Here is a 24,333-nt window from a genome sequence, read left to right on the forward strand (position 1 = left end):
GCATCTCCTCACCTTTCTCTCTTTCTCTCACCTCACAGGAACCCTCGGCCACTTGAAATAATCACGCATTGTTAAATGAAAGGATATCGGATAAGTCGCGGCATGAGAGAGAGAGAGAGAGAGAGAGAGAGAGAGAGAGAGAGAGAGAGAGAGAGAGAGAGAGAGAGAGAGAGAGAGAGAGAGTCAGACAAAGGCAGAGTTTAAAAAATGTGTACGTGCATGTTCATGTGCTCCAGGCTGGATTTAACGGATTCCAGCGCTGCTTTTTTTTTTTTTTCTACAAAGATTTAACTCTGGGAAGTCTTTCATGTTCACTCCAACAAATTCACTCTGCAGAAAAACATGGATGCAAATAAGACAAGGGGAGCAGGAGGGAGGGGAGGGATGATAATAGCAGCAACACACAGGAAGTGATAGCCAAAAGATATAGATAGATCGGCTATTAATCATCATAATCACCTCACTGGTGCCCGTCTTCTTATTGTTACCCAACAACAGTCTGCTCTAATTTGTGCTTGCATCATATGGACGTGATTTGAAAGATTTGAACTATTTATAAAATGACAGAAACATGAAAATATTCACATTTAAGAAGCTGAAAAATGACAGAAACGTGAAAATATTCACATTTAAGAAGCTGAAAAATGACAGAAACATGAAAATATTCACATTTAAGAAGCTGAAAAATGAAGAGAAATGTGAAAATATTCACATTTAAGAAGCTGAAAAATGACAGAAACGCGAAAATATTCACATTTTAGAAGCTGAAAAATGAAGAGAAACGTGAAAATATTCACATTTAAGAAGCTGAAAAATGAAGAGAAACGCGAAAATATTGACATTTAAGAAGCTGAAAAATGACAGAAACATGAAAATATTCACATTTAAGAAGCTGAAAAATGACAGAAAGTAAAAAATATTCACATTTAAGAAGCTGAAAAATGACAGAAAGTAGAAAATATTCACATTTAAGAAGCTGAAAAATGACAGAAAGTAAAAAATATTCACATTTAAGAAGCTGAAAAATGACAGAAACATGAAAATATTCACATTTAAGAAGCTGAAAAATTACAGAAACATGAAAATATTCACATTTAAGAAGCTGAAAAATGACAGAAAGTAGAAAATATTCACATTTAAAAAGCTGAAAAATTACAGAAAGTAGAAAATATTCACATTTAAGAAGCTGAAAAATGACAGAAACACGAAAATATTCACATTTAAGAAGCTGAAAAATGACAGAAAGTAGAAAATATTCACATTTAAAAAGCTGAAAAATTACAGAAAGTAGAAAATATTCACATTTAAGAAGCTGAAAAATGACAGAAAAATTAACATATTCACATTTAAGAAGCTGAAAAATGACAGAAACTGAAAATGTTTATCATGTTTTTGGCATGTGGCGCCACCTACCGCCGCCTACCAATATATTGCAGTCAGTATGGTCTCAGCTGCCGAGCAACCACGGGTTGCCAGTTACGTCAGAAAACGACACCTAAAAGACCTCGGTATTGTTGAATTTGAATGTAGTAACCGTTTTTGGCCACATTCTTACATATGGCACCTTTAACCATAAAAGAGGCAGAAAATAGTGTTTTTGCCCATTTTTTACCAGCATAACCTTCAATATCTGGTAGTTGTTTACAATTTACTGAGAGTTAAAATCACGCATTAACAATTTTAAAATGAAGAAGAACACGTGCGCGTTCACGCTCTGCAGCCACGGACGCGCGCACGGCTATATCCTGTGACTGAATGCGTCCTGACTTCATTCACTCCGGGAATCACAGGACCGCTGGGAGCTGACATCACAGCCTCCTCTGGGCTTTTTCTTCTTCTTTTTATCCCTCTTTACATTCGGGACAAAAACCAGAGGAAGTTTTTTTTCTTCTTCTTCTTATTATCATTAAGGATGTATCACTGATTCTGATGTTTTTTTGTTTTTCTTGCGTAAATTGCGCAGGATGCTGCAGGATGTACTAAAGCGGGTTTTGGGACGAGCTGCGCCGCGCGTCAAAGGATGGATGTGAAGCGTGGAAGGGAAAGTTGTCGGAGCTTTTTATTGGACGACGGCGAGCAGCTGCGCATCGACTTGACCTCGGCTTGGTTTTTATGAGCTTCACGCTTCACTTTTCCGTCACTTCATTTCAAACTGTCACACCCGCAGTGATTTACAGAAAGTCCTTGAACCCAAAAAAAAAACACCCTCGTCTCACTCAGGAGTTCGCAGACGAACATCCAGCAAACTTGAGGCTGAGGTGGTGGTGGTGACCCCCAGGTCTCCCCGAGGGATGTGCGCGGGCTCCCGGGTCCAGGGAGCGACAGTCCGGCTCCTGCCGTGGAAGCACACCGCCTCGTCCTGGTGCAGCCTCTGCAGCGGACCTGAGAGGAGATGAGAGCCGCGATTTTCCACCTCCTCGCCGGCTGCCTCTGCCTGTTACGCACCGCTGCTGAGGTGAGAGCTGATGTTGTTTCGCACCGTGCGTAATTACGCACGATTCCTCCACTCTTTACGCGTCATTTTAGTGCCACAGAGTTTTGGACATTCATGATGATGATGATGATGAAAGTGTGACAACCAGGCTCTCACTGATTCTCTCCACACACACACACAGGAGTCTTCTCTCCCACGGGAGCTGTTGGAGCGGCTCTCCCACAGCGACATCCGCAGCATCAGCGACCTCCAGCGGCTGCTCGAGATAGACTCCGTAGGTAAATCGCTTCATTCTCATCATACGAGCGTGTCACTGGCTCCAGGATGAAAGACTGAGCTGAATTAAGTGTTTATAAATGTGCTTATTCAGCAGATTTTTAATCCATATTCCCCAAACCTTCACTTGCTTAATTCTAGGGCTGCAACTAAGGATTGTTTTCGGAAATTATTCACAGTTAAGAAGCTGAAAACCCCCGAAAACCTTGTTTTAATAATTCAAAGTCGACGATATCATGTCGTAGACGACTTTTAACGGCTAGAAACTGGCGTTTTTCCTCTCCCTCACTCCCCTGCACCAACGTTTGAAGATGAAAATTATTTGTTTTTAACTCGCGGGGTCACTGGAGGCTAACTGCTGCTAAAGTTTGTGCAAGCAAATTCCAAAATTGATTTCCTGTTTAGGGGCTAAATATTATCTCAAACTCAGTGTGTTGAGTGAAGAGTTAAATGTAAAAGTAAGGTTTGCGTAAAAACATTCGTGGCTAACGGCTTTGCTAAAGGACGGACGATGAATGCACCTCGTAGCGCTGCGCAGGAAATGATGCAACTGCATAAATGAAGCAGATATTAGCTTATATATGTGTATAGTAAGTAATCATTAAGCACATATTAACACCTTATTCTACCTCTATTATGACCTAAATTCAGATTTTTCCTACATAAAGTGCAATACGTGCTTAATATTTAATAATAAAGGGCTAGTACGCGACTTACATGCATGTTACTTAGCACCTAGTTAATGCTGAATATGTGTTCTCTAATCTAAAGTGTTACCACTGTTTTTTTAACTTTATACAACCACACTTGTACAAAAACACAGGACTCAAACCTTGTGTTCGAGTGAGTTCTGCGCCTCCCGCTCACTGAGAGACTGTGTATTGAGGTATGAGTTAATATCTGGTTCATTGCACAGTGAGAGGATGCTGCTGCTGCTGCTGCTGCTGCTGCTGCTGCTGCTGCTGCTGCTGCTGCTGCTGCTCGCTCGTCTCATTACCCAAATGCCTCGCTGCATGTTGCTAGGAAACCCGGCGTAGCTCGTCTTGCTCTTTGCACCCTCGGTGAACTCTGTGTGGGCCACAATCTGCCTCGTCGTAATGTTTATTTAACCAACATTATGCATGGAAATACAAATTGTTGTCCCTGGTTGAAAGTTAAGCACTTTTTTTTGTTAGCTAATATACATTTTTAGCTTGAGGTAAAATGAGAATGTGTTTAATTTCCATTCCCTCTTTGGTTAATTGACTTTTTTCCCTCCTGATTTAGCATCAGTGGGATTGGAAAATCAGACCAAACTTGTGCACTTTGTCTTGCGTGTAATTCTCAGCTGTTTGCATTAATTTAGTTTGTCACGATCCTTACTGATTTAAAGAGAGACTGCTTAGAGTGTCCAAGATCAGTTTGGAACACCGTTAAAATGTGGGTTACATGCAGGAACAGCACCTATTAAATGCTGGAAAGTCTCTTTTTACGTAAAAAAGTAAAAAACTTTTACTCGATCCTCGTCATAAAGATCATTACTTGGATCTGGGGATAAAGCAGCGCGTAGAGAAACGATCCAGGCCTGCGTTGGATGCGGAGAGCCACCTAAACGACTAATTAAAAGAGAGACGGCAGTAAAGATTAGGAAAATGTAGGAAAATGGCCAAAAGAAGCATTTTCGGACCGAAACAAAACGACTGAAACGGGATGTTGTCATGGCCGCACGCAAAAACTGCAGCCAGCACACACCTGCCTGTCTATTCCCGCTTAGGGTGTCCAAGATCGGTTTGGAACACCATTAAAACGCGAGTTACCCGGAGGAACAGCACCTATTAAATGCTGGAAAGTCTCTTTTTTTACGTAAAATCGCGAAATTTTACTCGATCCTCGCCATAAAGATCATAACTTGGATGTGGGGATAAAGCGGCGCGTAGAGGAACGGTCCAGGCCTGCGTTGGATACACAGAGCTGGACGGGGGTCGTCGAAAACTGCCGTGACGGACGTCGTTTTATACGCGACACAAACCAAAGTTTATAGTTGAATAGTTTAAACTGTCAACGCAGTTTAATTCATTGTTTTCAAGAGTGTAAAATAAGCCTAATTTCTCACAAATGTATCCTAAAAATAATACATTTTTCCCGTTGACATGACCGCAGGCGTCCAGACTGTGAATATTCAGTGGACTTATCTGGATCTAATGCTGAGAATGAGCACTATTCCACAGTAGCAGATTCCACACCTCTTCACCGTATCTTTGTGGAAACACCGTCTGCAAGTTTGAACAACGTTAGCATTAGCACGCTGCACATGCCAGTTTTTCCCCCACTGCTAATAAATCACAGCAGATTGATTTAGTGCAGGAGGAAATAACTTGAGCGTTAAAGAGGATCCATTGCATCTAGATGTCGCAATTCTGTCATTTGGCGAAAAATCAACGAAAGTAGAAAATATTCACATTTAAGAAGCTGAAAAATCAGAGAAAGTAGAAAATATTCACATTTAAGAAGCTGAAAAATGACAGAAAGTAGAAAATATTCACATTTAAGAAGCTGAAAAATGACAGAAACATGAAAATATTCACATTTAAAAAGCTGAAAAATCCCAGAAAGTAGAAAATATTCACATTTAAGAAGCTGAAAAATGACGGAAACATGAAAATATTCAGATTTAAGAAGTTGAAAAATTACAGAAACATGAAAATATTCACATTTAAGAAGCTGAAAAATCAAATAAAGTAGAAAATATTCATATTTAAGGAGGGAATAACTTGAGCATTAAAGAGGATTCATTGCATCTCGATGCTTTAAATTCACTCTGAACTCTTCTCACTGCCTGTGAAATAACTTTTTTTTTTTTGAGCAAACGATGCCACCATTAATCCTGGCATCATTGAGATGCAAATGTCCCCCCCCCCCCCCCGGGCCCCCCCGCCTCGGTGGGGGTCAAGTGGCTCACTTCATTATGCTGTTGTCATGCTGCCCATTATTGGTCTGAGAGCAGGGGCTCGATGAAGGGCTGCTGTGTCGCTATGTATAATTCATGCTCAAATTCCTGCGTGGCAGAGCGACACACACACACACACACACACACACACACACACACACACACACACACACTGGGAGTTGGGTGGGGGGGGCGTTGTTTCAGGAACACATTGTGTATATAGGCAGGCGTGTGTGTGTGTGACTGCTCGCATACACACATGGCCCAGTAAGAGTGACGGCTACACACACGCACACACACACACACACACACACACACACACACACACACACACACACACACACACACACACACACACACACACACACACACACGTTAAACAATAAGAGGGCGAGGTTTAGTGTTTATAATCAAATTAAAAGAGTCTTTCTGTTTCCCAGTGTCTCACACACTGAACAGATCACGTGTAATAAACACGACATTTTAACAAAAATAACGTAACCTATTACTAAACTATTTTCATAAATCCATTAAGGAATAATAATAACAGCTAGTGCTGGGTTAACTTTGACGCCGTTAACTTCAAAGTTAGCGCATATCGCGTTTCCGTGATGACTGTCCGGGAAAAAGACGTGCGCTACGTCATGTTTACGCGACTCCCGATTGTTAAAACGAGCCTCTAAAGTAACGCTAAACTTTAAAAACAGAGGCACACATACCCAGTACACACGTATGCTAGCTATTTGTTGCGCTGCTCTTTTTCGTTTAATAAGCAGACAGCTCCAGTTCCACTGTCGTTGCGCTAACGGCACTAAAGGAGCTAACGGAGCTAATGGAGCTAACTGGTCGCGCACGTCTTTTCCTAGTCAGTCATCATGGAAATGCGTTGACGCCGTTAACGCATGACGCGTTTACATGATGACTGACTGGAAAAAGTCGGCATGTTTACGCGACGTCCCGATTGTTAAAACGAGTCGCTAAAGTAACGCTAAACTTTAAAAACAGAGGCACACATACGCAGAACACGGGTACGCTAGCTATTTGTAGCCCTGCTCTTCTTCGTTTAATAAACAGACCGCTAACAGCGCTAAAGGAGGTAACGGAGCTAACTGGTAAACGGTGCCTGGATTCCAGCGCCGCGGCACGTAAACATGACGTCACGCTCGTCTTTTTCCAGTTAGTCATCATGGAAAAAGTCGTCATGTTTACGTGATTGTTATAACGAGTCTCTAAAGTAACGCTAACCTCTAAAAACAGAGGCACACATACGCAGTACACAGGTACGCTTGGTTATTTGTTGTATAGTTCCACTGTAGGCACGCTAACGGCGATAAACGAGCTAACGGAGCTATCTGGTAAACGGTGCCTGGACTCCGGCGCCACGGCTCGAAAAACTGCGTTACTTTAGAGACTCATTTTAACAGTCGGGGAGTCACGTAAACCTGACGTCACGCCGTGTCTTTTTTCCGGTCAGTCGTCATGGAAATGCGCCATGCGCTAACGTTGATGCCGCTAACGCCGTAAACGTGCCCAGCACTATTAATAACGTCAAGAAGAATCCAAAAAGGGTTAAGGTTAGGGTTAACCCTCGTGGCGGTAGATTTTGACCAATCACAGGACAGTTCAGCGAGAGAGAGGACCAACCTACCTTACTGGTAAGCAACTGCTAACCCTAACCCTAACTGCTAAGCTAACCCTAACCCGACCAACCTTACTAACCCTAACCCTTCGCTCCCTAATATTGATATAGTATGCATTGGCGCCTAAAAAAATCCGTACTTTGTAGTGTTTTAGTGTAAAAGACGTGGTTCTCAAGTGAAAACACGGCCTCTGATCCTAAATAAACTCACTGTTTAAAGAAGTTTCACTTATGTTTAAGTTGTGATGTCACTCCGTCCTTAAAGTGATTTAAGCTCCGGCTCAAAGACACACAGCGTTTTCGCATGTGTCGACCTCAGAGTGACCTCCTCTCCGTCTGTGTCTTTATGTGAATTCGATTTAAGACTGAATCAGATTTACACGGCGACACGTATAAACACCGTAAGTGAGTTACGAGTAACCGCATTAGGCTGGAAAACTCTGCGCGGGGACGGACTTGAAAGAGAAGACGCACGTAACGAACACCAAACTGCAGCATGTGAGCGTCTCTTCGCTCGCTGTCAGTCGGCCAATTTGTCGTCGAGATGTCTTGCCCAGATAACAGGATATTTTTCTATCCTTTGATTTTCTCTCTTTTTTTGCCTCAATGATTTAGATGCTTGACCTTTCTCCTTGTACTCAAGAAAAACATTCTGTCTGACGAAGAAATGCGTTTAAATTTGTGCCGTTTGTGTTTTCACGTCTAATCCAGAAACTCTTTCAGATTAACCGCCCTGAAAGTTTCCATCGTTCATTTCCTCCGCTGACGTATCCAAAACTGGTTACACACCTATGTTCTGAAATCCCTATTTTTCGAAAGTCGTACAAAATACAGAATGCTAACCCTTGACCTATGTTCTGAAATCCTTACAGAATACAGAATGCTAACCCTAACACTTACCCTAACCCTATGTTCTGAAATCCCTATTTTCTGAAAGTCGTACAGAGTACAGAATACAAAATGCTAACCCTATGTTCCTAAAGTCCTACAGAATACAGAATGCTAACCCTATGTTCCAAAGGTCCTAGAGAATACAGAAAGCTAACCCTAACCCTATGTTCCAAAAGTCCTACAGAATACAGAATGCTAACCCTATGTTCCTAAAGTCCTACAGAATGCTAACCCTATGTTCCAAAGGTCTTAGAGAATACAGAATGCTAACCCTATGTTCCTAAATTCCTACAGAATACAGAATGCTAACCCTATGTTCCAAAGGTCTTAGAGAATACAGAATGCTAACCCTAACCCTATGTTCCAAAAGTACTACAGAATACAGAATGCTAACCCTTACCCTAACCCTATGTTCCTAAAATCCTACAGAATACAGAATGCTAACCCTATGTTCCTAAAGTCCTACAGAATACAGAATGCTAACCCTATGTTCCTAAATTCCGACAGAATGCAGAATGCTAACCCTTACCCTAACCATATGTTCCTAAAGTCCTACAGAATACAGAATGCTAACCCTAGGTTCTGGAATCCCTATGTTTCGAAAGTCCTACAGAATATAGAATGCTAACCCTTACCCTAACCCTAACAGACATCACGTCTTTGTAATAGGGATGTCCCGATACCACTATTGTTTGGGGTCCAATACCGATATCAAAAAACTTGAGTATCTACCGATACCGATATAAGTCCGATTATCAGTCATTTTATACCATTTAGCCGCCCATAGCCAAGCAGAAAGAGAACGTGGCTTATGACCGAAAGGGTTGCCGGTTTGTGTCCTGCCAGGTCAAGGGGCTGGGGTACCCTTGAGCAAGGTACCCCAAGCCCCATTGTTCATTTATTAGTGTACTACATGTGGTGCTGGTTCCAGTTCGGGATAAATGGTAGAGTTTTGTCAGAAAGACAAAAAAACAACAACAAAATTGCTCATCCCACGTCCCCGAATGATTCCTTCCCAACGACTTCCCTGCGTTTCGCGTCTTGTACAGGACCGCGCAACAAGAGCAATCTCGTCGTAGCTGACGTGATCGAGGAGCTCCTGCACCTGAGGGAACCACTATTTTCTCCTTGACAACACAAATAAAAGACAGTTTTTTTTCCCCCTTAAACGGCAGTCGTTACGGACTTATTGCTCGTAATGACTTGGCGTAATTCATAATCTCGCAGCCTGTGGCGAGACGTCCTCGCACGGTTACAGTATTATGATCAGGATCTCTACGCAGAGAATGAATGAATGGCAGTTTCGAAAAAAAAACCCATGGCGTTAAGCTTTTTAATGCCCTGGAGTGCGGGCGAGTTTGATCCATGGATGTGGGAAAATTCATGAATGGAACTGTGTTAACCGTGAATGTGTGTGAGGTCTAAACACAGTGTGTGTTTTGCTGCGTTGTTTTGGTTTTGTCCAGAGAACGAGGTGATCGAGGAGACCAAACACATCTACCACAAGGACTTCTCTCACAGTTTCCCTGACCTGAAGAGAGCACACGCCAGACACAGGAGAAGCACTGGTGAGAGACACACAACTACACAACTACACAACTACACAAGTCTATGATATTTTAGCGATCTCACCATTAGACACCGTTTTTGGAATGGAAACCGCAGGTTGTGTTACTGTAAACCACTCAATCATTCTTCAGCACCGAAGGCCGTAAAGTTGCCGCAGAACGGAAACAAAGGATCTCTAAGGCCGTATCGCACGTGGAAAACAACTCAAAACTCTGTATTACATGCGTATGCCAGGCCTGTAGGTGGCACTGTGACGCTGCTATACCCAAAGAAACTGGTGACAAATTGACAGTACTTGGCAACACTTGCCAATAAAATCCTTTGTATTTACCTATTTGAGAAGCTTACCAAATGAGGCAGCAGTAGACCGCTAACTCCTAAAATCTCCCTCTATAGACTTTTTGGTGTTTGAGAGTGAGTGGTACCATTCTTTGGCACCCTTCCCTTGGTGGTACCAGAGTAAAATTATACGATTATTATACAATGTGATTGCCGTAAACATCCCTCGGGTGTCTATTTTTATTCAAGGCTTGACGTCTTGTTGAGACAAACGGCCACAAACTGAACATGTTAGGTCTGTTGCGTCGCGTTTGATGTCGGCGTTTCATCGTTATCGCACCGGTTTGATTGCCTTTGGGCAAAGTCCACATCATGCCTACCAAGTAGAGGTACTGTTCTTAGTCGAAGCGCAAGTCTGACTCACCCTAACCCTATGTTCCTAAAGTCCTACAGAATACAGAATGCTAACCCTAACCCTCGGTTCTGAAATCCCTATGTTTCGAAAGTCCTACAGAATGCTAACCCTAACCCTAACAGACATCAGCGTTGCCGGGTCCCTCCTCTGTCTTTGTAATAGGGATGTCCCGATACCACTATTGTTTGGGGTCCAATACCGATATCAAAAAACTATATATACGATGAAATGCCGTTTGATGTCGGCGTTTCATCTTAATCGCACAGGTTTGATTGCCATTGGGCAAAGTCCACGTCACACCTACCAAGTAGAGGTACTGTTCTTAGGTACTGTTCTTAGTCGAAGCGCAAGCCTGACTCAGGGTTTTATTATTCCAAACATGCATGATGGAAACACTATATCTACAGAACAACAAAGTGCTCTTTCCCCGCCAAATATCTGACCACCATGACCTCTTTCGTCCTCCCTCCAGTGGTGGAAGAGGCCTTGCCCGCGGTGTGCAAGGTACGCACGGCCATCTACGAGATCCCCAGGAGCCAGGTGGACCCCACGTCGGCCAACTTCATCATCTGGCCGCCGTGCGTGGAGGTGAAACGCTGCACCGGCTGCTGCAACACCAGCAACATGCGATGTCAGGCGGCTCGCAAGCACCACCGCATGGTCAAGGTAGGAAGAACCACGAAACCTGAGGGACTGAAACACGCTCCAGCCGTTTACGTTAACCTCCCGAGTTTAAACTAAGACAAAATCGAAGACGATATAACTTTGCTTCTCACAGCTTTACTATGTTGGCAATGTGGAGTAATCACTGCACAGAGGCTTTTGTTATTTGTCGTTCAGTGGCCCTGGCCCTGAACACAGAATCTAAACGAACGGTGGCATGTAAACACACCACCACTTACTGGAGGGAAACACTAAACACCTGCCAAAAACAGTTACTCTCCCCCAGCTCAGCCATTGTGCCAGCATGTGTGTGTGTGTGTGTGTGTGCTGAGAGTCTGGCAGTTAGTTCAAGAGCATAACTGCCTCCTTTTTGATCTTTGCCAGAGCTGGAAATAAGTTCACGAAAACCCAAGCGGTTCACAGTCGTACCCGGCCAACTAGAGGCTGACCCACGGTGTGCGTATGCGTGTAGTACTGAGACTTTAAGGTCGTCTTCCCCAAAACTTCTTTGTCAACCATCTTTTTGTTCAAAGTTCCAGTTTTAGGGTTCAGGATGTCACGTCAACACTATAGCTAATGATCGGTAATTGACTCAAGCTATTGTTTCAAGGGCATTTTGATCGTCTTGAGGACTTGGATTTTGGGGCGAATTCCAATTCCTTGCTTAACCCTCAATCTCAAAAATGTGCGCTCCCTCTAGTGCAAGTGCTGTCCCGATTCTCAGAAAAATTAAGTTGAGGGCCAAGTTTAAGGGCCGCATCGCCCTCAATATTGAGATTTTCCGAGACCACCCTTGGCAGCAAGGGCTACCCAGAATGCATTGCGTGTTTTGACAACAAACAAAGATGGCGCCGAAAGCAGCGAAACGAGTACGCTACAAATGAAGTATTTTCTTTGTTAAAAGAGATATAAACATGATGAAAACCATTGTATTATCTTAGTTTAGGCCCATATTATGGATTACTGACGTCATCGTTGTGTAACATTTATTTTTATTTTTTACGATCTTTTGTCAATAGGCGGTCGGTGCGGACAAGCGATCATTTGCTATGGTTTACTTTTCAATAAGCCGTGGTGTGTGGTAACCGTCAGCTGAATATGTCCGTGGTTGTGGTATTTGGTATTTGTATTCGAGTTGACAGACTGGACGCAGCTTTCGCGTTATTCTGCCCCCCGCAGTCTGAAGACGTATCTGCGTTTAAGGGGTGTCCCATTTCTAAGTGAACAAAAATAACCCTCAACACTTGGTTTTGAGGGCCAGTTAAGATTAAGGGTTGAGATTGAGGGTTAAGATAGGAAGTGGAAGTGGTTGTTTTGAGGTTAAATCTTGGGTTTTTAGGGTTCAGGACATAAAAGCAAGTTGTCGCACATGAACTCCAGCTAACGTTTCGGGTAAGATTTGGATGCTTGGATATTCTCCGCAGCAGGAGAACCCACGGCGGATCCAGGTGAGGCATGCATCCACTCGCTGTGGATTATGCAGAGTTACATTCTGGCATGAGCTCACCTGGACACATTTACTGGAGATTACATTTGCCAGATATATCTTAAAAGCAGCTTGAGAGACTATTGATGCAGCGGTGACGGTGGGCGATGCAAAAAATCTGAAACTGATGCAACATTTAAATATGAGGTTATAGCTTTAGAACCCCCGACAGGTGAACTCTGGCTCTTAATGCTTCAGCTCCTCACCTCGTCTGAACCGCAATGGATGTTTTTTTTTTAGTCTTGACTCGTCGATGTCGGAGTGTGTTCAGACTTGAAGTGGAGATGTTGTGCAACCACACGTAGAGTAGGACATGTTCTTCTTCCCCATGTGTTTGTTCTTGAACTGTTTTTTTCAACAATATTACAATATGGCGAATATGTATTTCCCATTAGGAACAGTACCAAAATAACCGTCCACAGTCGTTCCGTCGTTTGGCACCCTTCCCTAGAGTAAAATGGTATGGTAGGGTCGGGGTAGCTCCACCCACAACAGGCACAAAAAGAGCTGCTGGATGTCCTCCTTTGTTGTCCGTTTGATGTCATCACCGGTATGATGACATGCTGGACATGCCGGTATGAAGAGCTGCTGGATGTCCTCCTTTGTTGTCCGTTTGATGTCATCACCGGTATGACGTGTAAAGGATCTGTTCTCAGTGGAAACGCAAGCCTGACCCAGTACTTTTTACCCTTCCAAACCGTACCTTACCAGTCCAAAGACAGATTGGGCGTTAGCTTAATTGTGCAGACTCACAAATATGTGTAGCCGTATATGTAGCCAAGAACCGTTTGAAACCTTTGTTGGACTCTGATGGAGAGGCCGATCTGTGCGAGGCAGCATTGGTGCGGCAAGAAATGAGCAAGAAACTGCCTCGATGTGAGAGAGGGACTGAAACTGGAGCGCGACTAATAGATTATGGTCAGCTGTCATCGCACATGACTGCTGTATGACTACTGTGTCAGGCGTGAACTGAGGCGACCTTCGTTTGCAACTGCACACTGTGTCTGTGGTCCATTCAGACCAACATGTCAGAGACCTAATCGCCCCCATTCCGTCCTCATAGGTTGATATTATACTTTTTAAAATAATTGATAATGGCAAGTGCAGCAAATGTGCCGTTTAAAAACAACCGTATAGTGATATCTCAAGGTTGTGATACTGCTATCTAGTTGCATCCTAGACGTATGGATGTATGTTTACAGTATACGTGGTATAATATGATGCATGTGCACATGTATTTACTGTATGTAAGAGCAACGGTGCTAAATCAAAACCTGTCTGTGTGTTTTACAAAGACATGGGAGAGAACAAATGTCATTTTTGAAAGAAATTGCATTTTGTCATTTCCTGATGTGCTCACTGAAAACCCATCTGGTGACACCAGGGTTTGTGGGATTTATTGTCCTGCAGGCGGTCCTCTGTTTATTGTCCAGACCTTTAGGGAAGCAGTTAATCTGAAGATGGATATCATGAAATCTCTCTCTCTCTCTCTCTCTCTCTCTCTCTCTCTCTCTCTCTCTCTCTCTCGCTCTGTTCTCTGCACAGGTGGCGAAGGTGGAGTACGTCCGTAAGCGGCCTAAGCTCAGGGAGGTGCAGGTGAGGCTGGAGGATCACCTGGACTGCATGTGCACCAACAAACGCCACATCAGCTCAAATTCAGACACAGACAATGGTGAGCAGAACAGCTGTGTGTGTGCGTGTGTGTGCCGTACATGTATTTGTGACCTCTATAGGACGTTTTCAGGACCAGTAGTCCTCATGGAGACCTAAACCAGAACCTCATTTCTGAGGACCTGGTTAAGTTTGGGGGCTAAGATAAAGCTAATGCTGTGTTTAGGCCGAATGAATGGAAGTCAATGCAGTGTCCTTAAAAGGGTAGCTGTGTGTACTTGTGTACCAGTAGAAAAGGGGACTCGGGTGTCGTTACACACTCACAAACAGGGGACTCCGTGTTGAATAGGGGACATTTTTCCAAGTCTCCTGTTAGCCAATGCTTTAAATCAAGCTAAAATCACGTCAAAGACACTCTGATGATTTTTTTGTTTTTGTTTTAATATTAGGCAAAGTGGGGGACCTGCAAGTGTGTGAGTGATAAAAGCCATTACTCAACAGTTCCCCCTGCTGGAACCTCATTTCTGATGACCTGGTTAAGTTTGGGGGCTACGATAAAGCTAATGCTGTGTTTGGGCTGTCCAAATGAATGGAAGTCAACGCAGTGTCCTTAAAAGGATAGCTGTGCGTACTTGTGTACCAGTAAAACAGGGGACTCTGGTGTCGTTACACACTCACAAACAGGGGACTCCACGTTGAATAGGGGACATTTTGCCCAGTCCCCTGTTTGTCATGCTATAAATCAAGCTAAAATCACGTCAAAGACGCTCTGATGATTTGTTTTTGGTTTGTTTTAATATTAGGCAAAGTGGGGGACTTGCAAGTTTATGAGTGTTAAAGCCATTACTCAACAGTGCCCCCTGCTGGAACCCCATTTCTGAGGACCTGGTTAAGATTGGGGGCTACGATAAAGCTAATGCTGTGTTTGGGCTGGAAGTCAACGCAGTGTCCTTAAAAGGATAGCTGTGTGTGTGTACTTGTGTACCAGTAAAACAGGGGACTCTGGCATCGTTACACACTCACAAACAGGGGACTCCATGTTGAACGGGGGACATTTTTCCATGTCTCCTGTTAATCATGCATTAAATCAATCTAAAATCACGTCAAAGATGCGCTGGTGAATTTTTTATTTTATTTTTTTATAAAGCTAATGCTGTGTTTAGGCTATGTGTGTGTGTGTGTGTGTGTGAGAAATGGTTTGGTCCATTTCACATGTGAAGGTTGTTCCAGTCTGAATGTGTCTACTGACACCAAAAGAGAGCTGATAAGATATCTGAGGTATTTACTGTGTTTTTCCTCTTTGGTTGAATTAGTCCCTCAGGGCAACAACACACCCCCCCACCCCCCCTTTGCTCACACACACACACACACAACACAACACAACACAACACAACACACAAACACCCTATTATCCAAATCTCTCATGGACTGCAGCCATTCACAGGCCGCTGCAGCATTGATAAAAATAACTTTTGTTTACTTCCAACCGGTTATAAAACTAATAACCTGGTTTATGTGTGTGTTTGTTCATGTTGCTCATGTTAGCATAACGTGACAATTAACTCACTGCTTCACTTATGTGATATTAAATCCATGTTTTCTTGACAAACTGGAAGTCGTTGCACAAATCCTTTAAAGGAAGTCCCAGTTTCAATGATATTATATGCTAAGCTAACCTGTCGTTGTCTGCTGTTTGTTGGCTCTCTTATTCCGCCTTGACTTCCTGTTTTACTTTGTCCATTTGTTTCCTTGTTGTGGTTCTTTGGCTTTCGTCGCTTCATGTTTTCAGACATTTTTCACATCAGGTCACTTCTAATTTTTTGTATTTTGGACTTTGTTATTTTGGACTCTGTCCTCACTTGTTAACTTTTGGATCCTAAACTACTGCTGCTGCTACTACAAATGTGAAATATGCACCAACCTAACCTATTTATCAAAAGTGTACAGAAATGAGTGCTGGGCGCGCTAACGCTATATCGGCGGTTAGCGGCGTCAACGTTAACGCACGTGCATGCGTATGTTAACGCACGTGCATGCGAATTGTTAAAATGAGTCTCTAAAGTAACGCTAAACATTAAAAACAGGGGCACACATACAGGTACGCTAACGTTGCGCTGCTCTTTTCTTTACGTTGAATTAACAGACCGCTCCAGTTCGACTGTAACGGCGCTAAACGAGCTAATGCAGCTAACGCAGCTAACTGGTAAATGGTGCGTCTTTTTCAGAAAAATTCTCACGTGATAAGGATTCTCAGATATAATTTCTGCACTAACGGCACTAAAGGAGCTAACAGAGCTAATGGAGCTAACTGGTCGCGCACGTCTTTTTCCAGTCAGTCATCATGGAAATGCATTTCCATGACGACTGACTGGAAAAAGTCGTCATGTTTACGTGACTCCCGATTGTTAAAACGAGTCCCTAAAGTAACGCTAAAGATTAAAGGGTTAGGGTTAGCTAACGGCGCTAAAGGAGCTAATGCAGCTCACGGAGCTAGCTGGCAAATGGTGCATCTTTTTCAGAAAAATTCTCACGTGATAAGGATTCTCAGGTGTGTTCGCACAGATATAATTTCTGCTGCGTGGGCGGAGGTTGTTTACCCTTTAATATTAAAGGGTATTAGCGTGGATGTAGCTCTTTATATCCACGAAAAACTGTTTGGAGCCGCCGTAATCTTACCTCCCACTGAGAAAACCTCTGCTGTAGGTATCCGTCTCACAACGAATGGTAACAACAACAACACGTACTGTTCTTGTGTCATAATGTAGCATATTTTGTGTTGGGTACGGAGCGTTTATTTGCGGTCTTTGTCTTCACCTGAGCTTTCTTTCAACAGGAATCAGGTGAAGTGGCGATGGAGGAAAAAAACAAAAAACATTATGGCCTGAAAGAAAGAAAACAAAGCACCTTTTTGCCTCCGACGTCCTCATCACCCGACAGCAGCATGACTGTGACTGACCTTTTTTTTACGGATTACTGTATATTCTGACAAATGAACCTTCGGGAGGTCGAAATGGAGAATCAATTTTTATGACTCAAAAAGACTTGAAACCTCAAGATTTTTGCGATTTCCTCGATGGAGAACCGCGGATACGTGAGGACGGACTCGTCTCTCTTTACCGTCTTGTTTCATCCCCAGAGAATAAAGGGCTCAGTGACTGGGATTAAAAAAAAACAGTGACTGGGATTAGGTTTTGTCCTCTTCCTCAGCAAAAACACACACACACACACACACTCAGAGTATATCCTCTTATTTTTTTATAACCTCTCATTTTCTATCGCTGTCTGTTTCCATTTAGTTATCCTTGTAAGAATGGAGAGAGAAAAACAACCCTTCTGACATGTTACCGATACTAATAAACTATTTATACAAAAACAAAGTGAGACTGTGAGATTGTGAGACCAAATTGTCCGTAAATAACCGGGGCGACCGAAAGGGTTTAAGAATGAATTTAGGCCTGAATAGGCGATTAACTGGAGGATCATCGTAGCAAACACACAGTTAGAAACCGACTATGGAATAACTGACAGCGAACAGGCCATGATGATGATGATGATGATGATGATGATGATGATGTGTTCACTGACACTGCTATTATAAGTGTTATTCCAAACCGGGGTCGAGGAAATGACAATGGTCCCGCTGAAGAGGAAGGTAAATGTTTTTGGAGGTGACCTCATCCCGAAAAGACGAGGAGGAGGAGGAGGAGGAGGAGGAGGAGGAGGAGGAGGAGGTGACCTCATATCAAAACACCACTCTGGAGCAAGGATTCTCAATCTTGGTCCTGGGGACCACTGTCTTGCATGTTTTAGATCAGGGTTCTCCAATCCTGGTTCTGGGGACCCACTTCCCTGCATGATTTAGATCAGGTTTCTTCAATCCTGGTCCTTGAGACCCCATTATCGTGCATGATTTAGATCAGGGTTCTTCAATCCTGGTCCTTCAGACCCCACTGCCCTGCATGATTTAGATCAGGGTTCTTCAAGCCTGGTCCTTGAGACCCCACTGCCCTGCATGTTTTAGATCAAGGTTCTTCAATCCTGGTCCTGGAGACCCCACGGCCCTGCATGTTTTAGATCAGGGTTCTCTAACCCTGGTTCTGGGGACCCACTTCCCTGCATGTGTTAGATCAGGGTTCTTCAATCCTGGTCCTTGAGACCCCACGACCCTGCATTGTTTAGATCAGGGTTCTTCAATCCTGGTCCTTCAGGCCTCACTGCCCTGCATGTTTTAGATGTTTTCCTGGGTTCCAACACACCTGATTAAAATGTTCAGCTCATCAACAAGCTCTGCAGATTATAATTTGAATCAGGTGTGTTGGAACCCAGGAAAACATCTAAAACATGCAGGGAAATGGCTCCCCAGGACCAGGATTGAAGATACCCTGATCTAAAACATGCAGGGCAGTGGCTCCCCAGGAACCAGGATTGAGAACGCCTCCTCTAGAGGGTATGTGCCAAATAATTTCCAGGAAATATTATTCCTATTGATTGCAAAAAGGGCAAATAATTAGTAACACCAGTTAGTTATTACACACCACTAGAGAAAACAGTGGTGGGCAGCACTTATCGGAGCCTGGGGATTGGGTGACTTGCCCACTTGGCCCGTCCTGGGATTGAGCTTCCAGGGATGAGGCCAATTCCTTTCCCCCTTCTTGGCCACGGGATTCCCGTAAAAGAAGGAGCTGAGGCCAACGTGTGATTCATCTTTCTGTCTTTTGTTTTGCCTCTGAAATATGGTTGGATATTGGATAGAACGGTGTAAAGAGGGGTGTCGGGAACACCCTGATCGGCCTGTTTACACTGTGATCTGATTTGGGATAAGTAGTACGGGATGGATGGAGGAAGGAATGGATGGTTTTGTACCCTCACGTGCAGGATAAAGCAGTAGAAGACGAATGGATGAACTTGACAACAACCACATTCGTCCCTGTAACACAATTAGACCAAAAATCGTTGTGAATGCACCTTTCGAACGCCGTCATAAAAGTTTTGGGAGGGAAAACAGGGTTACAAAGGGATATTGTTTGGACGAGCTGAAAGAAAACGTTTCCACACAGAAACTTGGCAGCAAACATGTTTTTTTATTATTATTATTGTAGCCGAACGTCTTCACAGTCAACTTAAGCGTGACACTTACGTAAGTATAACTTTTTTTTTTTTTTTTTTAGCAAACCCTTGGCTCCAGCAGGTGAAGGAGAAAAAAGGCATACACCACCTCAAATGCATAAAAGCAGAGATTATCGCTGGGAGATGCATTTTATTCGGCCGTTTATGTTTGTTGGTGGAACGTTGCGCCCTGCTCTGCGTCGTCTCTGACTGCACGAAATATTTATTGTGTCCGTGTCCGTAACTCCGTCAAAGTTGACAACGGAGACGGCAAGGGCTGCGATTGGTCCTCAGGATAGGCCGAGATATCGCTGCTCAAGTGCCGGCCGAAGAGGCGGAGCTGATCACCGCCGACAACGTCGCCGCCAAACTATAAATACGTCATATCTTAACACGCACAGCACACGTTTAGACTCTAAATGGCCAATTTCTCACCTCAAATTATCTTAAAGGGATAGTTCGGAATTTCGGTCATAAGACCTTTTTTCCAACTCAGCCGGTGCGATGGAGACGTTTTCAAGAAATTTAATTCAGTTCTTCTAGTTGCCGAGTTCGCTGGTGCTATGGCTAGCGCAAGTCAATGGTACCGCCAATTTTGATCGTATGCCCCGCCCCCCCCCCCATTAGATCCACCTGTGTCTCGTTGACTCCCTCCACCTCATGTGAGCATATAAGCTGGGTTTCAGTAGAGTCTCAGCTGCCGAGCAACCCGCGGGTTGCCAGTTACGTCTGGAAAAAACGAAACCTAAAAGACCTCGGCGTTTTTGAATTTGAATGTAGTAACCGTTTTTGGCCACATTCTTACATATGGCGCCTAAAAGGTCATGTTTTTTTTGTTTTTTCTTTCTCATGTTTCCCGTTTTATTGTGAAACTTAACCTCGCCTACGGCTTCACTTCCTGCCCCTGTGTGTGTGTGTTTTCCCGCCAGATTTGATTGTATGCCCCGCTCCCCCCCCTCATTAGATCCACCTGTGTCTCGTTGACTCCCTCCACCTCATGTGAGCATATAAGCTGGGTTTCAGTAGAGTCTCAGCTGCCGAGCAACCCGTGGGTTGCCAGTTACGTCTGGAAAAAACGAAACCTAAAAGACCTCGGTGTTTTTGAATTTGAATGCAGTAACCGTTTTTTTTTTTTAAATATATTTTTTGGGCCTTTTTGCCTTTAATGATAGTATAGTATAGAGAGACAGGAAATGGGAGGCAGAGAGATGGGGAATGACACGCAGGAAAGACCGCTTGGTGCGGGATTCGAACCAGGGTCGCCTGCAGCGAGGACTACAGCCTCAGCATATGGGACAGGTGCTCTACCAACTGAGCCACCACTGCCCCGCAGTAACCGTTTTTGGCCACATTCTTACATATGGCGCCTTTAATTGCTCAACGGTTATTACTCTTAACAAAAACTGCTTTGTTTCACTCTGCAATTGTAAAAAAAATATGGGACTTTTTACGTAACAGTTGCGCTGGTTTTGGAGACGCGGCCAGTAATCAGTAAACAGAATGTGGGGTTTCCTCCTCTCGGTCGGGGGGGGGGGGGAAGACATTCTGTTTTTTTCTCGCCGTCGTCCAAACCCCGAATCCGCAAAACGTTGAACCTCGCGAGTCCTTTTTACCGTCTCCGAGGACCGAGACTGAGGACACAAAATCAATGTTTGTGTTGTCTGTGGTGGTGAGAACAGGCAGACGGGAGGTTTGACTCCGCTCAGGTTTTGGAGGTTGCTTTGCGTAACTCTCTCTCTCTCTGTGTGTGTGTGTGTGTGTGTGTGTGTGTGTGTGCTGGCGTTATTGCTCTTGGACGGTCCTGGTGTAAACCATGTGTGGATGGTTTGGCCATCGCCGAAAAAAAAAAACCCCAGAGCGTGTGGGTAGTTTTTCAAAAATACATCAATTTCATAATTGAGCGGTTGCTGCACAAAGACGTCGCTGTGTTTTCGGAGAGACCTGATTAATAAGCTGGTTTTGGTCGGTTTCGGTTTGCGATCTGCAGAAGAGGAAAAGCTGCAGTTTTCATGTGCGGAAAAATAATGCGCTGAAAACCAAAGGGGGAGCAAAGAGCAGAGAACGATTCGAGTCTTCGTGTGTGTGGGTGAAACAGAGACACAAAGCTCCGCTAAGCAGATTAGCAACGCGCTCGCTAAAATGCCGACGAACGTAGCTCTGCGGGTCGAGTACAACCTGATAGAAGCTGACGGTGAAGTCCAGATCGCCTTCGTTCTGGGCCACAGAAATCAGATCAGATTACAAAAAAAAAAACCTTTAGGATTCACAGGGGCGGTTCTAGAGTCTGTAGGGTCCCTAAGCAAAAATTCCCCAGGGGGCCCTTTCAGTTCAAAATATAATTTTTTTCCGAAATATTTGTAATTAAAAAGTATGTGACAATATACATATATAGAACAATAAAATACTGTAAATAACTGAAAAAAAACATAAATTAAGTAAAAAAAACTTGCAGAACGATAACTTCACACAGGTAAAAGTGAGGTGGGGCCCCTTTAGGGGGGGTTTCTTACTGAGATGTCATTGCCAATCGCCCATTGTTTTTTAAGGGGGACAGGGAGGCGGCTTTTACATTTCAGTAAAAACAGCCCTCAGGCTCCGAGTGTCGGGGGCCCCCCCTATCGGCTCGGGGGGGCCCCAAGCAGTTGCCTGCCCTGCCTGTTCACAAGCTGCGCCTCTGAGGATTCAATCATGTTTGCCACGTAGGTCAGTTCCATGTCTCAGTAGATTTATTAGATGAGTTGGACGATGCTTATACTGGATAAATATTTGTATGTACAAACACATTTTCTTGTGCCCTCAGGTGATGATTTCTGTCACTTGATTTTGATTCACTTTGGATTATTATCTGTTATCATGCTAGCCTGTTAGCGTTAGCATGTAGCACAATACACCACTCGTTGCTGCTGCAGGGCTGTGTACCAATAACAGTGGTCAAAAAAATCATAACATTGCAAGCTAATGTGTGTTATGTTCATTATGTGAAGCCTCTGCACAATAACAGAAGGGAAAAATCTTTACAAGTTTTCTTTCTTCTCGCTTTGGCTTCCGCCCGACGTGAGCTGCGGAGTTTTTCCACGACCGAGGCCGCGCTCCAGAAACAGGGTGAACAGGGTGGCCCTTTAACAAGGGGGAAAAACTGTTAGTGTGGTCATCTTTGAGGGAGGGGGGGGGGGGGGTTTGGGGTAGTCCTGGCCCCTGAGCAACACTTAATCATCAACTCAGTGTCTCGCTGCAGTGGTGTTGATTAAAAGTCTTTTTTTCCCCCGATCTCCATCAACCCACCGTCATTGGTCGTGCCAGGACAGAGAATGTAGAGGCTTGAAGATTAACTGCTGTTTGGTCAACGCTGATGTTTTTTATGTGCTGGATTCTGTTTTTTAAAGGTTTTATTTGTTTACAGTGAACAGCGATGCAAAGGAAATATGTTTTATAGTCACGCAGAGAGAAGCTATTTCTGATCATATGAGGATTTACCTGTTTTTCCCATGATGCTAATTGTCTACGTGGAGCGTAGCGGATCAATTTCCCGATGTTTGTCAACTGTTTCCTGTTTACCTCCTTCAGGTAAAACCAAAGGTCTTATAATTAGCATAGCAGCAACGGATTAGCGACGGCCTCTTTCAGCCTCGTTCGGCGTCTGATTTTGCAACAGTTTATCGGCAAATTATTGATTATTGACGGTTAAAACTCATTTCATGCTGCGGCCTCACGAGTAGAGCTTTTGATTTACTCGACATTCCCCTTTGAGGTCATGTTTTTTTGTTTCTGTCCTGTCTCATGTTTCCTGTTTTATTGTGAAACTTACCTCTAATATCGCTTCACTTCCTGACCCCTGTGTGTGTGTTTTCCCGCCAGTTTTGATCGTATGCCCCACCTGTGTCTCGTTGACTCCCTCCACCTCATGTGAGTATTATAAGCTGGATTTCAGTAGAGTCTCAGCTGCCGAGCAACCACGGGTTGCCAGTTACGTTAGAAAACGAAACCTAATAGACCTCGGTGTTTTTGAATTTGAGTGTAGTAACCGTTTTTGGCCACATTCTTACATATGGCGCCTTTAAGGTCATGTTTTTTCTTCCTGTCACGTCGCATGTTTCCTGTTTTATTGTGAAACTTACCTCTTCTGTCGCTTCACTTCCTGCCCGTGTGTGTTTTCCCGCCAGTTTTTATTGTATGCCTCGCCCCCCTCATTAGATCCACCTGTGTCTCGTTGACTCCCTCCACCTCATGTGAGTATTATAAGCTGGATTTCAGTAGAGTCTAAGCTGCCGAGCAACCACGGGTTGCCAGTTACGTTAGAAAACGAAACCTAATAGACCTCGGTGTTTTTGAATTTGAGTGTAGTAACCGTTTTTGGCCACATTCTTACATATGGCACCTTTAAGGTCATGTTTTTTCTTTCTGTCACGTCTCGTGTTTCCTGTTTTATTGTGAAACTTAACCTCTTCTATCGCTTCACTTCCTGAGCCCTGTGTGTGTGTTTTCCCGCCAGTTTTGATCGTATGCCCCGCCTGTGTCTCGTTGACTCCCTCCACCTCATGTGAGTATTATAAGCTGGATTTCATTAGAGTCTCAGCTGCCGAGCAACCGCGGGTTGCCAGGTACGTCTGAAAAACCAAACCTAAAAGACCTCGGTGTTTTTGAATTTGAATGTAGTAATGTATGTTTTTGGCCACATTCTTACATATGGCGCCTTTAAGCGTAACGGGCAAAGTTAGCGGTTAGCGGTTAGAATCAGCGACGTGACGACTTGTCAACATTACCGTTTCCATTGCAAATTGCATAATTAGGACCTGTACTGACAGCTGAGCTATTTCCCCAGCGATATGATTTTGACCTTCAGTTGAGCAGGGGCTCGCCTCGGTCTCCGTGACGCCGCGGCCCCTCGGGGCAAACAGCTGCTCGATCGCTGATCAAATGTTCTCTCAAACACCCGATTTAAGGCCACATTATACTTCTCCGACTGCGTATGCGTTATCCGTCTGCGTCACCACGGAGACGCCTCGAGCATTTATACTTCTGCGTCGTGGTGACGGACACT

At 44.0% G+C, this 24,333-nt stretch overlaps 1 protein-coding gene across 1 annotated transcript; it reads left to right on the forward strand.

Moving 5' to 3' along the window:
* Positions 1–2,050: 2,050 nt before the first annotated feature.
* On the forward strand, positions 2,051–17,221 carry pdgfaa (platelet-derived growth factor alpha polypeptide a). Its single transcript, XM_083905747.1, has 6 exons — positions 2,051–2,455; positions 2,616–2,712; positions 9,633–9,734; positions 10,902–11,095; positions 14,124–14,250; positions 17,023–17,221. The coding sequence occupies exons 1-6, from the start codon at positions 2,393–2,395 to the stop codon at positions 17,031–17,033; spliced, it is 594 nt and encodes a 197-aa protein (XP_083761873.1). The 5' UTR covers positions 2,051–2,392; the 3' UTR covers positions 17,034–17,221.
* The last annotated feature ends 7,112 nt before the right edge of the window (positions 17,222–24,333 follow it).

The sequence above is a fragment of the Microchirus variegatus genome (genome assembly GCF_963457635.1).
Source record: "Microchirus variegatus genome assembly, chromosome: 19".
Classification (NCBI taxonomy): domain Eukaryota; kingdom Metazoa; phylum Chordata; class Actinopteri; order Pleuronectiformes; family Soleidae; genus Microchirus; species Microchirus variegatus.